This window comes from Hyperolius riggenbachi, chromosome 4 (genome assembly GCF_040937935.1).
Source record: "Hyperolius riggenbachi isolate aHypRig1 chromosome 4, aHypRig1.pri, whole genome shotgun sequence".
Lineage (NCBI taxonomy): Eukaryota > Metazoa > Chordata > Amphibia > Anura > Hyperoliidae > Hyperolius > Hyperolius riggenbachi.
In genome coordinates, this window is record NC_090649.1 from 67,054,140 (window position 1) to 67,072,189 (window position 18,050).

The 18,050-nt window shown below is 46.8% G+C and overlaps 1 protein-coding gene across 1 annotated transcript in view; it reads left to right on the forward strand.

Moving 5' to 3' along the window:
* Positions 1-18,050, forward strand: part of CDC5L (cell division cycle 5 like) — a 75,866-nt gene that overhangs the window by 22,270 nt on the left and 35,546 nt on the right. The window contains exons 7-8 of the mRNA XM_068280155.1: positions 5,624-5,771; positions 15,889-16,077. Coding sequence (XP_068136256.1) covers positions 5,624-5,771; positions 15,889-16,077 — 337 coding nt within the window. The remainder of the gene's footprint in view (positions 1-5,623; positions 5,772-15,888; positions 16,078-18,050) is intronic.

The following is an 18,050-nucleotide window of genomic DNA, read 5'->3' on the forward strand; positions in this document are numbered from 1 at the left end:
ACAGTAATAAATTAATGCCATACTCCCAGCATCATGATGACTAAGTGGCTATCGCTCATAGTTTGCAGCACAGTGTCCCCGGTTCGAACCCCAGCCAGGTCAACATCTGCAAGGAGTTTGTATGTTCTCCCCGTGTCTGTGTTGGTTTCCTCCGGGCTCTCTGGTTTCCTCCCACATCCCAAAAACATACAGATAAGTTCATTGGCTTCCCCTATATTGGCCCTAGACTACAATACATACTTTACACCATACATACATACATAGACATATGACTATGGTAGGGACTAGATTGTGAGCTCCTCTGAGGGACAGTTAAGCAACAAGACAATATACTCTGTACAGCGCTGGGGAAGATGTTGGTGCTATATACATTTTAAATAGGGTAATAAAAGTTTGCAGCAATGAAGTCTGTGTCTGCAGAGTGTGCATGGTTTCCCCGTCTTTGTAGGTTCCCCCCGTCTCTTTCAATGCAGCTATGGCGATGCACATGGATACAGATGCCATAAGGGATGCTGTTGCCACGGTGATGACGAACATGCGCACTGGGCTGTCTTGTCAGTGCGGCTGTCCGGCGTTTGTTTCTGGTGTATATATTTACAATTCTTTACAACTTTTAATGGGATCCTGAGCAGTATAAATTTGACTTACCTGGGGCTACCTCCAGTCCCCATAGCTCGCGAGGTCCCCCGGCGTCCTCTTGGTCCCTTCCGTGGTCCCGCTGGCGACTCCGGTAATCCGGCGACTTTGGGTGGAGTAGTGTGTGTGTGTGTGTGTGTGTGTGTGCACCTGGCGCGCCATCACGCCGATCGCTGTTAGTGTCCTGTGCATGCACGGTTCAGGTTTTTGAGAACCACACCGGATGCTTACAGGGACCGGCGTGCTGATGCGCTGGGTGCACGGACTGGCCGCGTATGCCTGATTTCAGCCGAAGTCGCTGGAGTAACAGAGCCGTCAGCGGAACCATGGAGAGGACCCAGAGGATGCTGAGGGACCCTGCGGGCTACGGGCGGCTGGAGGAAGTCCCATGTGAGTCCAGATTCTGTTTGTGTTTGCGGTCCCTTTAAAGCAGCGATGGTTTATTCTTGTGAGCAGTTTCTGTCCTGTTTCTCCTGCATAGATTCCTCTTGAGGGGCATTTCATGCTGAGTATCACGGCAGAAGGTTTGCCTGCTGGACTTCTTATTGGCTTGCATGAGCTCACTGGCTCCAGCCTGCTGACCACCTGACACCCAACTGCTAAATAGTAACCAGCACAACTGTCTTCTTGTTTCAGACCTAACACTCGCTCACATCTCTCTGTGTGGAGAATGAGGTAGATACATGCAGGTTTCGGATCAATCTTCTGGTATTTTTCTTCCAGAGGGTGAACGATAAGGGTATTCTGTAATGTGTGGACAGCTTCTAATGTTGGCTTTGCAAGCCTAGAGCTGTAGAAGTAGGTCTTGGTTTACAGATCACTTTGGTCTAGGAACATCTTTATAATGGTTAGAATTCTGATCTGTAACCTGACTGGGTACACCGGAGGGGGTGGGATCTCTGCTTGTGTATTGCAGAGAGGCCTTGTGACTACACTGAGCAGCTGTGCTCTCCTTTTTTAGTCTGGCTATTTCACACAGTTCACACATGAGCAAGGCAAAACCGGACATCCACCTAGTGTCGTGGCCTGTCTGTGTCCCAGTGTTGTCCTAGGTCAGTGATCTGCAAACTTGGCTCTCTAGCTGTTAAGGTAAGTCCCACAATGCATTTGCCTTTATAAATCATGACTGTGGCTGTCAGACTCCTGCAATGCATTGTGGGACTTGTAGTTCCTTAACAGCTGGAGCTGTCCTAAGTGCTGCTGGCCCAATAACATTTTGTTATAAGCCCTGCCTGTTAGTTTGCAGGCCACAGTCTTAAAGAGAATCTGTATTGTTAAAATCGCACAAAAGTAAACATACCAGTGTGTTAGGGGACATCTCCTATTACCCTCTGTCACAATTTCGCCGCTCCTCGCCGCATTAAAAGTGGTTAAAAACTGTTTTAAAAAGTTTGTTTATAAACAAACAAAATGGCCACCAAAACAGGAAGTAGGTTGATGTACAGTATGTCCACACATAGAAAATACAAACATACACAAGCAGACTGTATACAGCATTCCTTTTGAATCTCAAGAGATCATTTGTGTGTTTCTTTCTCCCTGCAGTTCTCATGCACTGAAGTTTCAGGCTGCTCTTTTTTCTCCTGCAAACAGCTTTGCCCTTGTCTGTAATTCTTCAGTATGTGAAAGCCCAGCCAGCTCAGAGGACGATTTATCCAGCTTGTAAAAGATAAGAGAGAAGAGAGAAGCTGCTCTAATCTAAATAATACACAGGCAGTGTGCATAGATGGGCCTGGAATGGGGAATTCATAGCAGAACCACAACACTGAAGAACTTGGCAGCCTTCCAGACACAGGCTGACAAGTCTGACAAGGGAAAGATACATTGATTTATTACAGAGACTGTGATAGCAGAAAGTGCTGCAGTAAGCCAGAACACATTAGAATAGCTTTTGGAACTTGTAGGATGATAAAAAACAGGATGCAATTTTTGTTACGGAGTCTCTTTAAAGCAAACCTGTGAGGGGAAAAAAACGTTAAATATAGCAAGATCCCCAGTATCTGGCACAGGAGGGGATGATTGCCTTATGCCGGATACGTGTGCTTGAGCAACCAGACAAAAATATCACTAACCCTCCCCCCTTTCCCCGGCACCAGAAGGAACTTACCAATCCTCCTGGCACCATCTTCTACACTTCCTGTAGTTCCCAGAGGCTTTCCTGTGTCTTCTATGCACGAGTCCTGGCATGTCATGTGACCTGATGCTGGCCACATGACATGCAGGGACCCGCACATGGATGCTGGAGGGCCCCTGGGAGCTGCAGAAAGTATAGAAGCCAGCGACCGAAGGATCGGTAAATCGCCTTTAATGCAGAAAAGTACTGCCACCATTATCCCCCTCAGGCATGCCAGTTAGTTGAGACTTCCGTATGGCTGAGTTCTGGATAATGGGGACTTTGCTGTATTTAAAGATAAACTATGACCAAGAATTTAACTTCACCCCAATCAGTAGCTGATACCCCCTTTTACATGAAAAATCTATTCCTTTTCACAAACTGATCATCAGGGGGCGCTGTATGACTGATATTGTGGCGAAACCCCTTCCACAGGAAACTTTGAGGACCATGGTCCTGGCAGTTTCCTGTTGGTGAACCCCGTTGCATTGTGGGAAATAGCTGTTTACAGCTGTTTCCAACTGCCAAAAAAGCAAGCAGCATCTCCTTCCACTGACCTCACCTACCAGTAGTAAAAATGTCACCATGTGATAAATGTCAGAATGTAAATCAGGGAGAGGAAAGATTTTACAATGGGCAAACGCTGACTAAATCATTTATACATAATTATTCTAAAAATGAAGCACTTTTTTATAACATTATTTTCACTGGAGTTCCTCTTTAAAGGACAAATGAAGGGAGAAGAATATGGAGGAATATGGAGGCTGTCATATTTATTTCCTTTTAAAGAATACCAGTTGCCTGGCTTCCTGCTGATCTTTTTGGCTGCAGTAGTGTCTGAATCACACCAGAAACAGGCAAGCAGCTTATCTTGTCCGCTCTGACAATAATGTCAAACCCCTGATCTGCTGCATGCTTGTTCAGAAACTATGGCTAAATGTAATAGAGGCAGAGGATGAGCAAGACAGCCAGGCAACTGGTATTCCTTAAAAGGAAATAAAAATGGCAGCCTCCATATCACTCTCTCTTCAGTTGTCCTTTTAAGTATTCGGAAGCCTGAAGATAGTCTGGAGGCTTTCCAGATCCACTTCAAGCCCACCACTGCTGCCACAGCTCCTGTTTGAGCGCAAGCTTCTACGTTCTGGGCGTGTCCGAGTTCCATCCATGCTCATCCAATAGAATGAAACGCTCACGCACAAAGGAAAAAGCCGTGCAGACGATTTATGGGCAGATCAACAAGAAGATTAGATCTGTTTCTAATCAAATCTGATTGAAGAGATATCTGTTGTGTGCCGTAAACCGTAGGCCGATTCCCGATCAATTTTAGTATGAAACCTTTCGGGAATCGTCCTAGTGACGTCGTCTGCAACCACGTGGGGTGCTTGTATGTGAGGAAGAGGACAGCCAGCAGCACTTACCGTCAGGTAAAGTATTCATGCATGGGGCACATTTTACACTAGGGGTCAGTGCCAGGAGGTTCCGTCGTGTCCGTCGCTCGTCACAATTTCGTTCGCTGTTACCACCACTCACTCGATGGAGCATGTCGGCCCTACTTCTTGCAACATATCCAATCAATACAGTACATGCAACAAATTTTGGATCAAAATCGGTCACATCATCGTTTGGACATGCTCTTGGCGGCACAGGTGGTCAGATGGTTTATTGGCAGTCAAGTCGCCTGATGTATGGCCACCTTAAGGGATCTTTTCCACATGGTAGAACTACATCCAACACATTCTGTGGATTAAGATGGGGGGGGGGGGGGGGGGGGCTTTCCAATGCCTGGCGATTATCCATCTGGCAGCTGCACAGTAGAGAGCAGCCACTACATTCTGATACGTAGAGAGTTGGGGGATCTTCTGCCCAAATGGCATAGTTTGGTCAGAAGGTTTAATAATGCTAATAAAAAAAGGGTCCCGGTTAACATTTACCTTAAAGGTCAGAGAGATCTCTCTAAAACTGTTATCCCAAATATCTCGAATAGGCAGGCAGTGCCACCAACAGTGTGCTGTGTCAATATTTATATCAGAGCAATGGAAACGCTGAATAGAAGTAGACTCAACGTTTAACTTTTTGTTGACTTTAAAGAGACTCTGAAGCGAGTGTCAATTCTCTTTTGTAACCTATATTAATGTTAAGCACAGCTAAACCGCCGCTATCCCGCGTCAAAAGGAGGAGTTGATACCCCCCAAATCCCCTTTCCTACCTCCGGGGAGCGCGTCCTGCTTGAGGCGGAGCTACAGCCATAATCTCTGCCTCAAGCGCATCAATCCCCGCTGATCGCCGCCTCTCCCCCGCCCCTCACAGAGAGGGGCGGGGGAGAGGCGGAGATCCGAGCGGCGATTGACGCGCATGGAGGCAGAGCTACAGCTCATAGCTCTGCCTCCAGGAAGTGCAAAATCCACAACCAAGAAAGTCGTGGATTTTGCTGGGAGGATTTGGGGGGTATTAACCCTTCGTTTTGCCGCTGGATAGCTGCGGTTTAGCAGGGGTTATACTGCTTCACATAACTGCATGGTAAAGTCTCTTTAAGTAACAGTGAGTGTGACTCGTGCCACAATGGGCTGTATTCACAAAACTTCGCATAAATAAGTTATTTATCACTTAATTGATAGAAATAACCTTTCAGCACATTTACAAGCAAAATAATCACTTAATGTAAATTGTTCCCGATTAACTTAATTTCAATATTACGGTTTTTACCTTCATTATATTATATTTTTGCTCTTTGGGAGCTTCAAAAAGGTAACAGAGATAAGGTAAAAACAGAGCAAAATGGGAAAAAGCTTTGTGAATCATGGTCAATGTCGTTTTCTACCCATAATTGAACACTTGTGTTCAGCAGAAGTGACCATCTGACTGTTGTGATTGCAGTGAGAAAGAAGCGAGAGATCGGAAGAAGGACAAGCAGAACATAAAGCGGAAGAAGGAGTCTGACCTGCCCGCTGCCATCCTGCAGACAACCGGCGGCGTCTCCGAACTCACCAAGAAGAGGAGCAAATTAGTTCTGCCTTCCCCTCAGGTTAGTGCGAGTCTCAGCCTCACACGTCAGATTCCAGGGACTTGAGTTAGTAAATGTTTCTCCTGAGTTTGCCCACAGAAGATATTTTCACACCTTGATAAAATGAACCTGAGGTGAGAGATATAAGGTGGCTGCCGTATTTATATCCTTATAAGCAATACCAGTTGCCTGGCTGTCCTGCTGATCCTCTGCCTCTAATACTTTTAGCCATAGTCCCTGAACAAGCATGCAGCAGATCAGGTGTTTCTGACATTATTGTCAGATCTGACAAGATTAGCTGCATGCTAGTTTCTGGTGTTATCCAGACACTACTGCAGCCAAACAGAGCAGCAGGGCTGCCAGGCAACTAGCATTGTTTAAAAGGAAATAAATATGCCAGCCTCCATATTGTTCTCACTTTAGGTTCCTTTTAAAAACACTGTTTCAGTCCCCCATATAACAACCAATGTTTTTGATGGGAGAATTGACGGGTGAGGTGCCAAGTGTGCAATTTTTGGGGAAAAGGAGTCATCCGGATGTGGACAGAGCTAACCGTTATTAAACTCTGTAAAGTGCTGCAGAATATGTCAGTGCTGTATAAATACACAATAATAATATGGTAGGACACTTGACTATGACTATGGTATGATTAGATTGTGAGCTCCTCTGAGGACAATCAGAAAAGGGGGACATACAAAAGAGGGAGGTAATAAAAAAAGTGCTTCATTTTTACAATAATTATGTATAAATGATTTAGTCAGTGTTTGCCCATTGTTAAATATTTTAAATCCCTGATTTATATTCTGACATTTATCACATGGTGACATTTTTACTGCTGGCAAGTGATGTAGCTGCTGCTTCTTTTTTTGGCAGTTGGAAACCGCTGTAAATGGCTATTTCCCACAATGCAACAGGGTTCACAGGCAGGAAACTGCCAAGAGTACGTACTCAGAATTTCTTTGTGGGAGGGGTTTCATCACAATATCAGCCATACAGAGCCTCCTGATGGTCTGTTTGTGAAAAGGAATAGATTTCTCATGTACAAGGGGGTATCAGCTACTGATTAGGATAAAGTTCAATTCTTGGTCTGAGTTTTTCTTTAACCACTTGAGGACCTAGGGCTTTCTACCCCTTAAGGACCGGCCACTTTTTTTCCATTCAGACCACTGCAGCTTTCACTGTTTATTGCTCGCTCATACAACCTACCACCTAAATGAATTTTGGCTCCTTTTCTTGTCACTAATAAAGCTTTCTTTTGGTGCTATTTGATTGCTGCGATTTTTACTTTTTATTATATTCAGCAAAAAAGACATGAATTTTGGCAAAAAAATGATTTTTTTAACTTTCTGTGCTGACAGTTTTCAAATAAAGTAAAATTTCTGTATACATGCAGCGCGAAAAATGTGGACAAACATGTTTTGGATAAAAAAAAACCCATTCAGCGTATATTTATTGGTTTGGGTAAAAGTTATGGCGTTTACAAACTATGGTGCAAAAAGTGAATTTTCCCATTTTCAAGCATCTATGACTTTTCTGACCCCCTGTCATGTTTCATGAGGGGCTAGAATTCCAGGATAGTATAAATACCCCCCAAATGACCCCATTTTGGAAAGAAGACATCCCAAAGTATTCACTGAGAGGCATGGTGAGTTCATAGAAGATTTTATTTTTTGTCACAAGTAAGCGGAAAATGACACTTTGTGAGAAAAAAAAAAAAAGTTTCCATTTCTTCTAACTTGCGACAAAAAAAAATGAAATCTGCCACAGACTCACCATGCCCCTCTCTGAATACCTTGAAGGGTCTACTTTCCAAAATGGGGTCATTTGTGGGGTGTGTTTACTGTCCTGACATTTTGGGGGGTGCTAAATTGTAAGCACCCCTGTAAAGCCTAAAGGTGCTCATTGGACTTTGGACCCCTTAGCGCAGTTAGGCTGCAAAAAAGTGCCACACATGTGGTATTGCCGTACTCAGGAGAAGTAGTATAATGTGTTTTGGGGTGTATTTTTACACATACCCATGCTGGGTGGGAGAAATATCTCTGTAAATGACAATTTTTTTTAATTTTTTTTACACACAATTGTCCATTTACAGAGGTATTTCTCCCACCCAGCATGGGTATGTGTAAAAATACACCCCAAAACACATTGTACTACTTCTCCCAAGTACGGCAATACCACATGTGTGGCACTTTTGTGCACCCTAACTGCGCTAAAGGGCCCAAAGTCCAATGAGTACCTTTAGGATTTCACAGGTCATTTTGCGGAATTTGATTTCCAGACTACTCACGGTTTAGGGCCACTAAAATGCCAGGGCAGTATAGGAACCCCACAAATGACCCCATTTTAGAAAGAAGACACCCCAAGGTATTCCGTTAGGAGTATGGTGAGTTCATAGAAGATTTTTTTTTTTTGTCAAAAGTTAGCGGAAAATTGATTTTTATTGTTTTTTCACAAAGTGTCATTTTCCACAAACTTGTGACAAAAAATAAAATCTTCTATGAACTCACCATACTCCTAACGGAATACCTTGGGGTGTCTTCTTTCTAAAATGGGGTCATTTGTGGGGTTCCTATACTGCCCTGGCATTTTAGGGGCCCTAAACCGTGAGGAGTAGTCTGGAAATCAAATTCTGCAAAATGACCTGTGAAAGCCTAAAGGTGCTCATTGGACTTTGGGCCCTTTAGCGCAGTTAGGGTGCAAAAAAGTGCCACACATGTGGTATCGCCGTACTCGGGAGAAGTAGTACAATGTGTTTTGGGGTGTATTTTTACACATACCCATGCTGGGTGGGAGAAATACCTCTGTAAATGACAATCTTTTGATTTTTTTACACACAATTGTCCATTTACAGAGATATTTCTCCCACCCAGCATGGGTATGTGTAAAAATTCACCCCAAAACACATTGTACTACTTCTCCCGAGTACGGTGATACCACGTGTGGCACTTTTTTGCACCCTAACTGCGCTAAAGGGCCCAAAGTCCAATGAGCACCTTTAGGCTTTCACAGGTCATTTTGCGGAATTTGATTTCCAGACTACTCCTCACGGTTTAGGGCCTGTGAAATGCCAGGGCAGTATAGGAACCCCACAAATGACCCCATTTTAGAAAGAAGACACCCCAAGGTATTCCGTTAGGAGTATGGTGAGTTCATAGAAGATTTTATTTTTTGTCACAAGTTAGTGGAAAATGACACTTTGTGAAAAAACAATAAAAATCAATAAAAATCAATTTTCCGCTAACTTTTGACAAAAAAAAAAAAATCTTCTATGAACTCACCATACTCCTAACGGAATACCTTGGGGTGTCTTCTTTCTAAAATGGGGTCATTTGTGGGGTTCCTATACTGCCCTGGCATTTTAGGGGCCCTAAGCCGTGAGGAGGAGTCTGGAAATCAAATTCCGCAAAATGACCTGTGAAATCCTAAAGGTGCTCATTGGACTTTGGGCCCTTTAGCGCAGTTAGGGTGCAAAAAAGTGCCACACATGTGGTATCGCCGTACTCGGGAGAAGTAGTACAATGTGTTTTGGGGTGTATTTTTACACATACCCATGCTGGGTGGGAGAAATAACTCTGTAAATGGACAATTGTGTGTAAAAAAATCAAAAGATTGTCATTTACAGAGGTATTTCTCCCACCCAGCATGGGTATGTGTAAAAATACACCCCAAAACACATTGTACTACTTCTCCCGAGTACGGCGATACCACATGTGTGGCACTTTTTTGCACCCTAACTGCTCTAAGGGGCCCAGAGTCCAATGAGTACCTTTAGGCTTTACAGGGGTGCTCACAATTTAGCACCCCGCCCACTTGCCAGGACAGTTAACAAACCCCACAAATGACCCCATTTTGGAAAGAAATACATAACAAGGTATTCCATGAGGGTAATGGTGAGGTCATTGAAAATTTGATTTTTTTGTCACAAGTAAACGGAAAATGACACTTTGTTAAAAAAAAAAAATAAAAAAAAAATTCTGCTAACTTGTGACAAAAACTAAAATCTTTTATGAACTCACCGTGCACCTCACATAATACTTTAGGGTGTCCTCTTTCCAAAATGGGGTCATTTGTGGAGTCTGTCCTGGCATTTTAGGGTCTCTGCAATCATTACATGTATGGCCAGTATTAGGAGTTTCTGCTATACTCCTTATATTGGGTATACAAGTAATGCACTCTGGGCTGAAAGGAAAAATGAACGGCAAACATACCTTGCTCCACATCAATGGCAGTGATAACCTCAGGAGAGAGACACCCCGTGCCACCCTGCACTCAGGGTGAGCCACCAACTTATGTGACTGGGCCTCAGAACTTTAGTATACAGCATTATGCCTGTAGGATACAGCAATATGCCTGCCAATAGAGATGACTCTGTGTGGCATTAAAGCATCATCATAGGCCCAAATCACATATAAACCGGGGGTGTCCACACTCAAGGGAAATTCAAACATGCCGTCTTATATCGCCAACCCAGGACAGATCAGCAATATCAAGCATGGAAACCGATCCTTCTTCCCACTTTTATGCTTACCCGTTTGGTCTTCAAGCTTACCTCTCCTCTCCCTGCGACAATGTGCAAAAGACCACTGAGTGTGTGCCTACTCCTGTGTCTGGAGTTCCCTAGGTTCTAATAGTGTACCTGCTCGTGGTACCTCTCAAAACACGGCCCTACGCATAGGCCAGGCTGGTCAGGACAGCGGGGACAATAAAAACTGGTGTCATTCCTTCTTCCAGTCCTGCTGCAGACACAACGTTTTCTTCGGATGCGTTGACCTGGGGCACACGGAATCTGATAGGCGTAATGCCTACCATGCAGTCGGCTAGTTGCATCTGGGGGGGGGGGGGGCCTGGCACCTCCTGGATACAGGATGTCCAGAATGATCTGTTCCTGAAATTGGAGGAAAGATCCAGTTCTCCCAGCCTTACTGTAGAGAACAAAGCTGTTGTAAACTGCCAATTGAATCAGATAAAAAGACACTTTCTTATACCAGCGTCTTGTTTTCCGGGTCATTAAATAGGGCGCTAACCTCTGGTCATTGAAGTCCACCCCTCCCATGTTGACATTATATTCGTGGACGACAAGGGGCTTTTCAATGACCTTAGTTGCCCGTTGAATTTGGACTGTCGTGTCTGTGTGAATGGTGGACAGAAAGTAAACGTCCCTCTTGTCCCTCCATTTCACCGCGAGCAGGTCTTCAGTACGCAAGGCGGCCCTCTGCCCCCGTTCAAGTCTGGTGGTAATGAGCCGTTGGGGGAAGCCCTGGCGACTAGGCCGCGCAGTGCCACAGCATCGGATTCCTTCTAACTTTAAGTGCTGAAAGAGGGCCACACTTGTGTAATAATTGTCCACAAAAAGATGGTACCCCTTCTGGAACAAGGGTGACACCAAGTCCCACACAACCTTTCCACTGCTCCCCAGGTAGTCAGGGCATCCGACTGGCTCCAATTTTTAGTCTTTTCCCTCATAGACCCTAAAACGACATGTATAGCCTGTGGCCCTTTCACAGAGCTTATACAGTTTCACCCCATACCGGGCGCGCTTGCTTGGGATGTACTGTTTGATGCCAAGGCGCCCGGTAAAGCGTAAGAGGGACTCGTCTACGCAGATGTTCTGTTCAGGGATATAAGCATCTGCAAATGTTGAGGACAGGTGGTCTATGAGGGGCCGAATTTTGTGGAGCCGGTCATAAGCAGGGTCTCCCCTTTCATGACAGGTTTCGTCGTCGAAGTGCAGGAAGCGCAGGATGGACTCAAATCGTGTCCTGGACATGGCAGCAGGGTACAAGGGAACATGATGTACTGGGTTCATAGACCAATACGACCGCAATACATTCTGTTTCATTAGTCCCAAGTGAAGGATAAGGGCCAAAAAGATTTTAATGTCGGAAACTTGGACTGGTTTCCACCCGAAAGGCTGGGCATACATGCTCTCCGGGTGCTCGGTGATGAATTGTGTGGCTTTACGGTTGGTCTCAACCACAATTAAGTCCAATAGAACCTGGGTGATGAACAGCTGCAAAAATTCTAGGGCCGTTCCTAGATGAGCTGTCGCCACCTGGACTCCAGACTGGGCGGTGAAAGGGGGCACTACGGGTGCGGCGGAATCAGGGGATTGCCAATCTGGTTGTGCCAGCACCTCTGGCAGTCTATGGGTACTACGGGCCCATCTTCTTCTTGGTGGCTGCGACGGGGGTACTACTGCACTTGCCACCGTACCAGTTTCAACTTCCATGCTGACGCTCACCACTTCGCCAGGGTCTACGGAAGCACTGGCACTAAGTCCAGGAGATGCTGCTGGTGCCTGCCTCACCAAGAAAACTATCAACAGCGCTAGCACCACCCTGCTGCCCTTGAGGCGGATCCTGCGCCACCTGCGGTCTAACGACTTGGGGTCTGGTACGCCTGGCTCTAGCCGGGACCATAGCCTCATCATCACTATCGGTCAGGGAACCACTGCTTTCTACAGGTTCAAATTCGGACCCGGAAGATTTGACGGATGATTCTTCCCAAAAGAACTCATCCGACTGGTCCATGTACCTGTATACCTCGTCATCGGAAAGCCCCCTTCTTGCCATTTTGGATTGCTAAATTTATGGGGTTTTCCTCCGAGACTACCCAGAAAAAAAGAGCACCTACCTAGCAAAAAGGGAGTATTTGAGAGGTATTGGGGTTGGTGGGAAGTGGGGTCTCAGAGGCAATCAAACAATCACGGGACAATCAAATACAATTACAGCACAATCGACTCCAATCACAGCACAATCAAATCTGATGCACTCGGAAGGTGATGGGGGGAGGGTGGGATTGGGTGTGGCGGGAAGTGGGGTCTCAGGCAATCAAACAATCACGGGGCAATCGAAGCCGATCACGGGACAATCAAATACAATTACAGTACAATCGACTCCAATCACAGCACAATCAAATCTGATGCACTCGGAAGGTGATGGGGGGAGGGTGGGATTGGGTGTGGCGGGAAGTGGGGTCTCAGGCAATCAAACAATCACGGGACAATCGAAGCAGATCACGGGACAATCAAATACAATCGCAGCACAATCAAATACAAGCGCAGCACAATCGAATACAAGCGCAGCACAGTCAAATACAATGCACTTGGACGGTGATTAGGGGGGGGGGGGGTCTGAGGGCGATTTGAGGGGGTGGGGGGTTGATCAGGAGCCCGCACGGGGCAGACTGAGTCCTGATCTGATGAGAGGCAGACACAGGGGGTTACTGATCAAAGATCAGTTAGTGATCGCTGGGGAGGACAGATGTAAACAAAGAGCAGGGGATGTAATCAGGCGGGGGGTATGAGGGCAATCGAGGGCCTGGGCAGGTGATCGGTTACCCCCGCGGGGCAGTTAGGGTCTGCTCTGATGGGTGGGGGTGCTGAGGGGTGATGGACAGGTGATCAGAGGGGGATCAGAGGGGGATCAGGGGGTAAGGTAGCTGTATACAGATGTATACAGGGGGGTAGTCTGGGATGGGGTCTGGGGGTGATCTAAAGGTAGGGGGGGGGATCAGGGGTGACTAGGAGGCAGTTAGGGACCTAAACTAAGGGGCAGCGTCGCTAGTTAGTGGCAGGTGGGGGGGGGTGGGGGTTTTGCAGGGGTGCAAGGGTGCTGGCAGGGGTCTGCTGGGGTGATCAGGGGGGGTATGAGGCCTGGGGTGGGTGATCAGGGGGCTGTAAGGCAAAAAAAAAGGCTGTGTGCTTGTACTTACAAAGTGCTTCCTCCTCGCTAGTGGTCTCTGCAACAATGAGACCACGAGGCGAGGAGGAAGCACGTATAAGGCACTTTGTTTACTTAACAAAGTGCCTTATACATTCCGATTGGCTAATTTCACGGATTCCTCCGCTCGCCGGCTCTGCTAAGTGGCCGGCGAGCAGAGGCAAAATGCCGGGCTTCCGACTCCCGGCGGAGGATCGCGTCACTGATGACGCGATCGCTCCGCCCATGCCCCTACAAGGACCGCCGCCATTTGTCAATACGGCGGTCCTTGCGGGGTGCACTTCCCGGCCGCCATTTGTCTATACGGCGGTCGGGAAGTAGTTAAAAGAAGCCACTAAAATATGAAAAGAGGAAGGGGTCATGGGGTAAGCCTGATGCCGCATACCTGTGCTCACCGGTTGCTTGAGCAACCAACCGCAATAGTGCAAACCTTAAATACTTACCGGGCCTCTAGGGATGTGTAGCAGCCTTCCTGTACCTCCTCTCTGGCTCCCAGTTTTCCCAGTATACGGAAGGCGGAGTCTCTGCTGACCCACATCAGGGCAGGTGCCACGCCGGCTTCCGTACACTGACGCCGGTAGCCACTAGGGGCCTGCAAGGAGATACAAGAATACTGCTACACATCGCTGGTGGCTCTGTAAGTATTTTACTGCATGCCAGCATCCCCAAAAAGCCCACCAAAAGAGGCCCCCGTTATCCCTCAGGCATGCCGGTTAGTTGAGACTTCCGATTGCCTGAATTCCAGATAACGGGGACTCTGCTGTCCTTACATACGTATGTAATGTACTGTCCACATGTTGATTTCAGTGAATTTTATATAGTAAATAAAAAGAAAACTATTGCAGACATTTTCCATCTTTACTGCCTCTGACTGAAACAAATTCTGATGTCATATCCTCCTTTTTTTTTTTTTTTTTTTTTGTTCTCCTTTGCCTGAAATGCTTTATGCATTGTCCGCTCTCCTCCCCACTAAGCTCTGTAAGAACTGCACAGTCATATCTAGCTTGCTTTGTAAACACATGTGAGCAGAGCATAAATAGGATTTCAGCAGCTTCTGCAGAGGGGTGAGGTGATTTAGCTTCTATTTTTCTTGAAGGGAGCAGGAATGTGGGAGTGGAAGAAGGGAAGATGACAAGGCTTTTTTAGCTTCACTCTCTCTGGCAATGTACAAGAAAAGAGCTAGGAGGGACTGAGATAAGATTCATTGCAGCAGACACATTTATGATTATATTGAAATGCTTGCAATGCAGACTTCATGTAGACTACTTCATAAACACAGAGCTGTGGTTAATTGGATTTTGATTTTGTCGCTGACAATCCAATTCTAAGTGACCTAAAAACCGTTAGATACACCTGAAGATGAAAGGCTCTAGATCCATGAAGCCATTCCGGTTCTCTCTTCATCTCCAGTCCCCACGCAGAGCGGAGCAGTGCTTTTCAGCGCTGCTAGAATTGGGTGCACCCGGCGCCACCATAGACTATAATAGAAATTACATCTATAGCGGCGCTCAGTGAGTAACGTCGGTGCCGTCAGAAGACTGAGCTGAAGTTGCTTAAAAAACACAATTTGTTGGAAGCCGAATTATATCATTCCCCACCATCCATGGCGGCCTGGAGGGGGAATAGTAATTTACGCCACCAGGACTTGTGCAGCAGCTGGATCAGCCATATACCGGCTGAATCCTGTGCCCAAGTCTCATGGCGCCGATTTCATATGTATGCCACGCAGAGCCCCTGTGAACTACTTCAATTAGCTTAGGGGAATACGTTTTTGGCCCTCTTCAGGCAGCCTTTGGAAGCAGTCACGTCCCATAAGTACTTCTGAAGACAAGCTGATGCGTACTGCACACGCGAGAGTCCTGGCTTATTCTCTTATTCACACTTATTCTCTAAAACTGTTCATCAATGCTGAATGTGTGCAGAGTCCATTGAGCACATTGCATCCATTCAGAACTGTGCAGCTACAGAAACCAATGTGCAAACTATTTCTGTGCTCCATTCTCCTAACTGGCTTTGTCACCGCCCCTTGCAAACACCTTCAGACATTGTACTGTACTGGGACTCTACAGTGAATCGCAATGCATGGATGGAAACATCACTGTGCTGTCTGTGCACATTCTGATGTCCCTGTAGATCGCATTGCATTACGCTTCCAAAAAATGTGAGTAGGTTTCTCCACCCACAACTCCAATGTCAGAGCAGAACAGCTGGATACAAGTGACACTCTCTACATTGCTGTATTTGCCAAAAAGCAGTATAGGAAATGCTGCTGTTCAATGAATATATCCACGTAGCAAGACCTGGGCCCATTTTCACTGGGATGCGGAGTTCCACTTTATCTGTCTGCAGAGTTGTAGTCTTATATGTTTGTACAGTATGGGATAAAATGCCCACCTTACCTTGTCTTCTGTTTTCAGATATCGGACGCAGAGCTGGAGGAAGTGGTGAAGATCGGTCAGGCCAGCGAGCTTGCCCGACAGACAGCAGAGGAGTCTGGGATTACCAACTCTGCCTCCAGCACACTACTGTCTGAGTACAATGTGGCTAATAACAGTATTGCCCTCAGGACACCCAAAACTCCTGCTGCACAGGACCGCATCCTGCAGGTAACCCAGACGTGGCTGAGTCTTCAGTTATTTGTATTACGGTATGAATATCTCATTGTGGTACACGTGAGAGGTGGTCGTTGTCAGCTACCTAGGCTGGGTTTCATATAACGTGTGTATGAGGCCTTTGGCCCCTTTTACAGGTATTGCTGTACAGGACAATATAATTCAACCTTAACACCCTTTCTTTCTTCCGAGTGCTTTTCTTGCCCATGGAAATGCCTAGACTGGAACAAAGGAATTAAAGAGCAAATTCAGCCTAAGGTCGCATTCACAGTGGGACGTTCTTGTCCTTCGTTATAAAGTCATTATAACGCAGGTTAACGCACTGTAATGTTAAGCCTATGCCACATTCACAGTGTGACGTTAACATCGCTTTGTAAAATGTTGCGTTATGGTAACTCACTGCTTGCAGTGCGCTACCTCTAAATGCAGACGTTACGCAGATACAGAGAGGCATGCTTTTCATTGCCTGTATGCTTCACTGATACAGTGGCATACTGTATGCCATGGTAACGCAGTGTTAATGTGCGTTACAACCCTTTTTTTGCATTGGGTTGTAATGCTGCGTTGCGACTTTAACGTCAAATTACAACACAATGTCCCATTGTGAATCAGCCCTAAGGCCTCTTTCAGATGAACGGCTGAACTACGTTTTTGTCTGGCACTGTTCTGGAGCTAAAGTGCTTATTTACACGTTTTAAAGGAAATCTGTAAACAAAAAACAACTGCCCGGAGGGAGGGGGGGGGGGTGTACTTACCTCTGGATCCTAATGAGGCTTCCCTCGTCCACGTCACTCTCCGGGTTTCAGCACAGAAAGCCCCCAAACACCACGTGTGGCAATATTTACAATGTGCGCAGCCGCATTATCAGGTCTCCGATCGGCTCAGGTGGTAATAGCCGAGCCTGATGGGGGTCCGCTCTACTGCGCAGGCGACTCGCACCTTCTGTAGAGTGGACCCGGTCAGGCTCTATTTCCGCCTGAGCTGATCGGAAACCTGATACTGTACAGGAGAGCAAATTGTAAATATTTCTGTGCACAGCTTGTGGGGGCATTTGTGGGGGAGCCAGCGCTGGATCCCTGAGGCTCAAGAGGACGGGGGAATCCTCATTAGGATTTTCAGGCTTCTCCCTCCCAAGGTAAGTACCCGATAGCATAGGGGCACTTTTTTTCCCTTACAGATCAACTTTAACCTTTCCTGGACCGACACAGTACGAATCTACGTCCAGCAGGTAGTGCCGCGGCCCTGACTGGCTGTAGACTCTACATCGCATTGACTGTGCATTACCACCAATCTCGCCGCTCTCTCCCCATCGCCATTTGCTCGCCCTGCCATCTATATGACGGCAGAGCTCTGTGAGCAGGTCAGCAGTCGTTTTCATTGGCTCCTGGCCCTGTCATCACTGTAAGCCAATCCCATTGGCTTACTTTGATTGACAGGGTCAGGAGCCAATGAAAGCGGCTCCTGACTGGCACACAACGCTCTGCCGCCATACAGATGGCAGAGAGAGCAGCCTGCGGCGGGGACAGGCCGGTGGGAGTGGTGGATTTTTGCGGTGATTATTCGGGAAGCAGCCTCTGTACCAGCAGCCTCTGGTCCTTACGGGGGCAGAGGCTGCTGGTACCGAAGTGGTTAAATAAGTAGCCAATTGGAAGTGGTTGTAACACCACACGTGTCAGCATTACCTGGCGGCAGTCAATCATGACCTGTCTCGTCTACACATGTAGCTGTGTTTAGATGTGACTGCCTGGGCGAGGGGTTGTCTGTCCCGCATCGGTAACAAACACCTGGCTGGTGCAGGAGAGCAGCTACAGCAACCTGCCAGGTTATTTCCTTCCAAATCCCTCCCCTAGCCCTGTGTATGCTGACTTCCGGTGCATAGCCCCGCCTCCTTGCAGAATAGCGCCATGGCATTTTCTCTACTCGAGATAAAGCGCTGTGGCTTTTTTCTGCGAGGGGGCGGCTGGTGG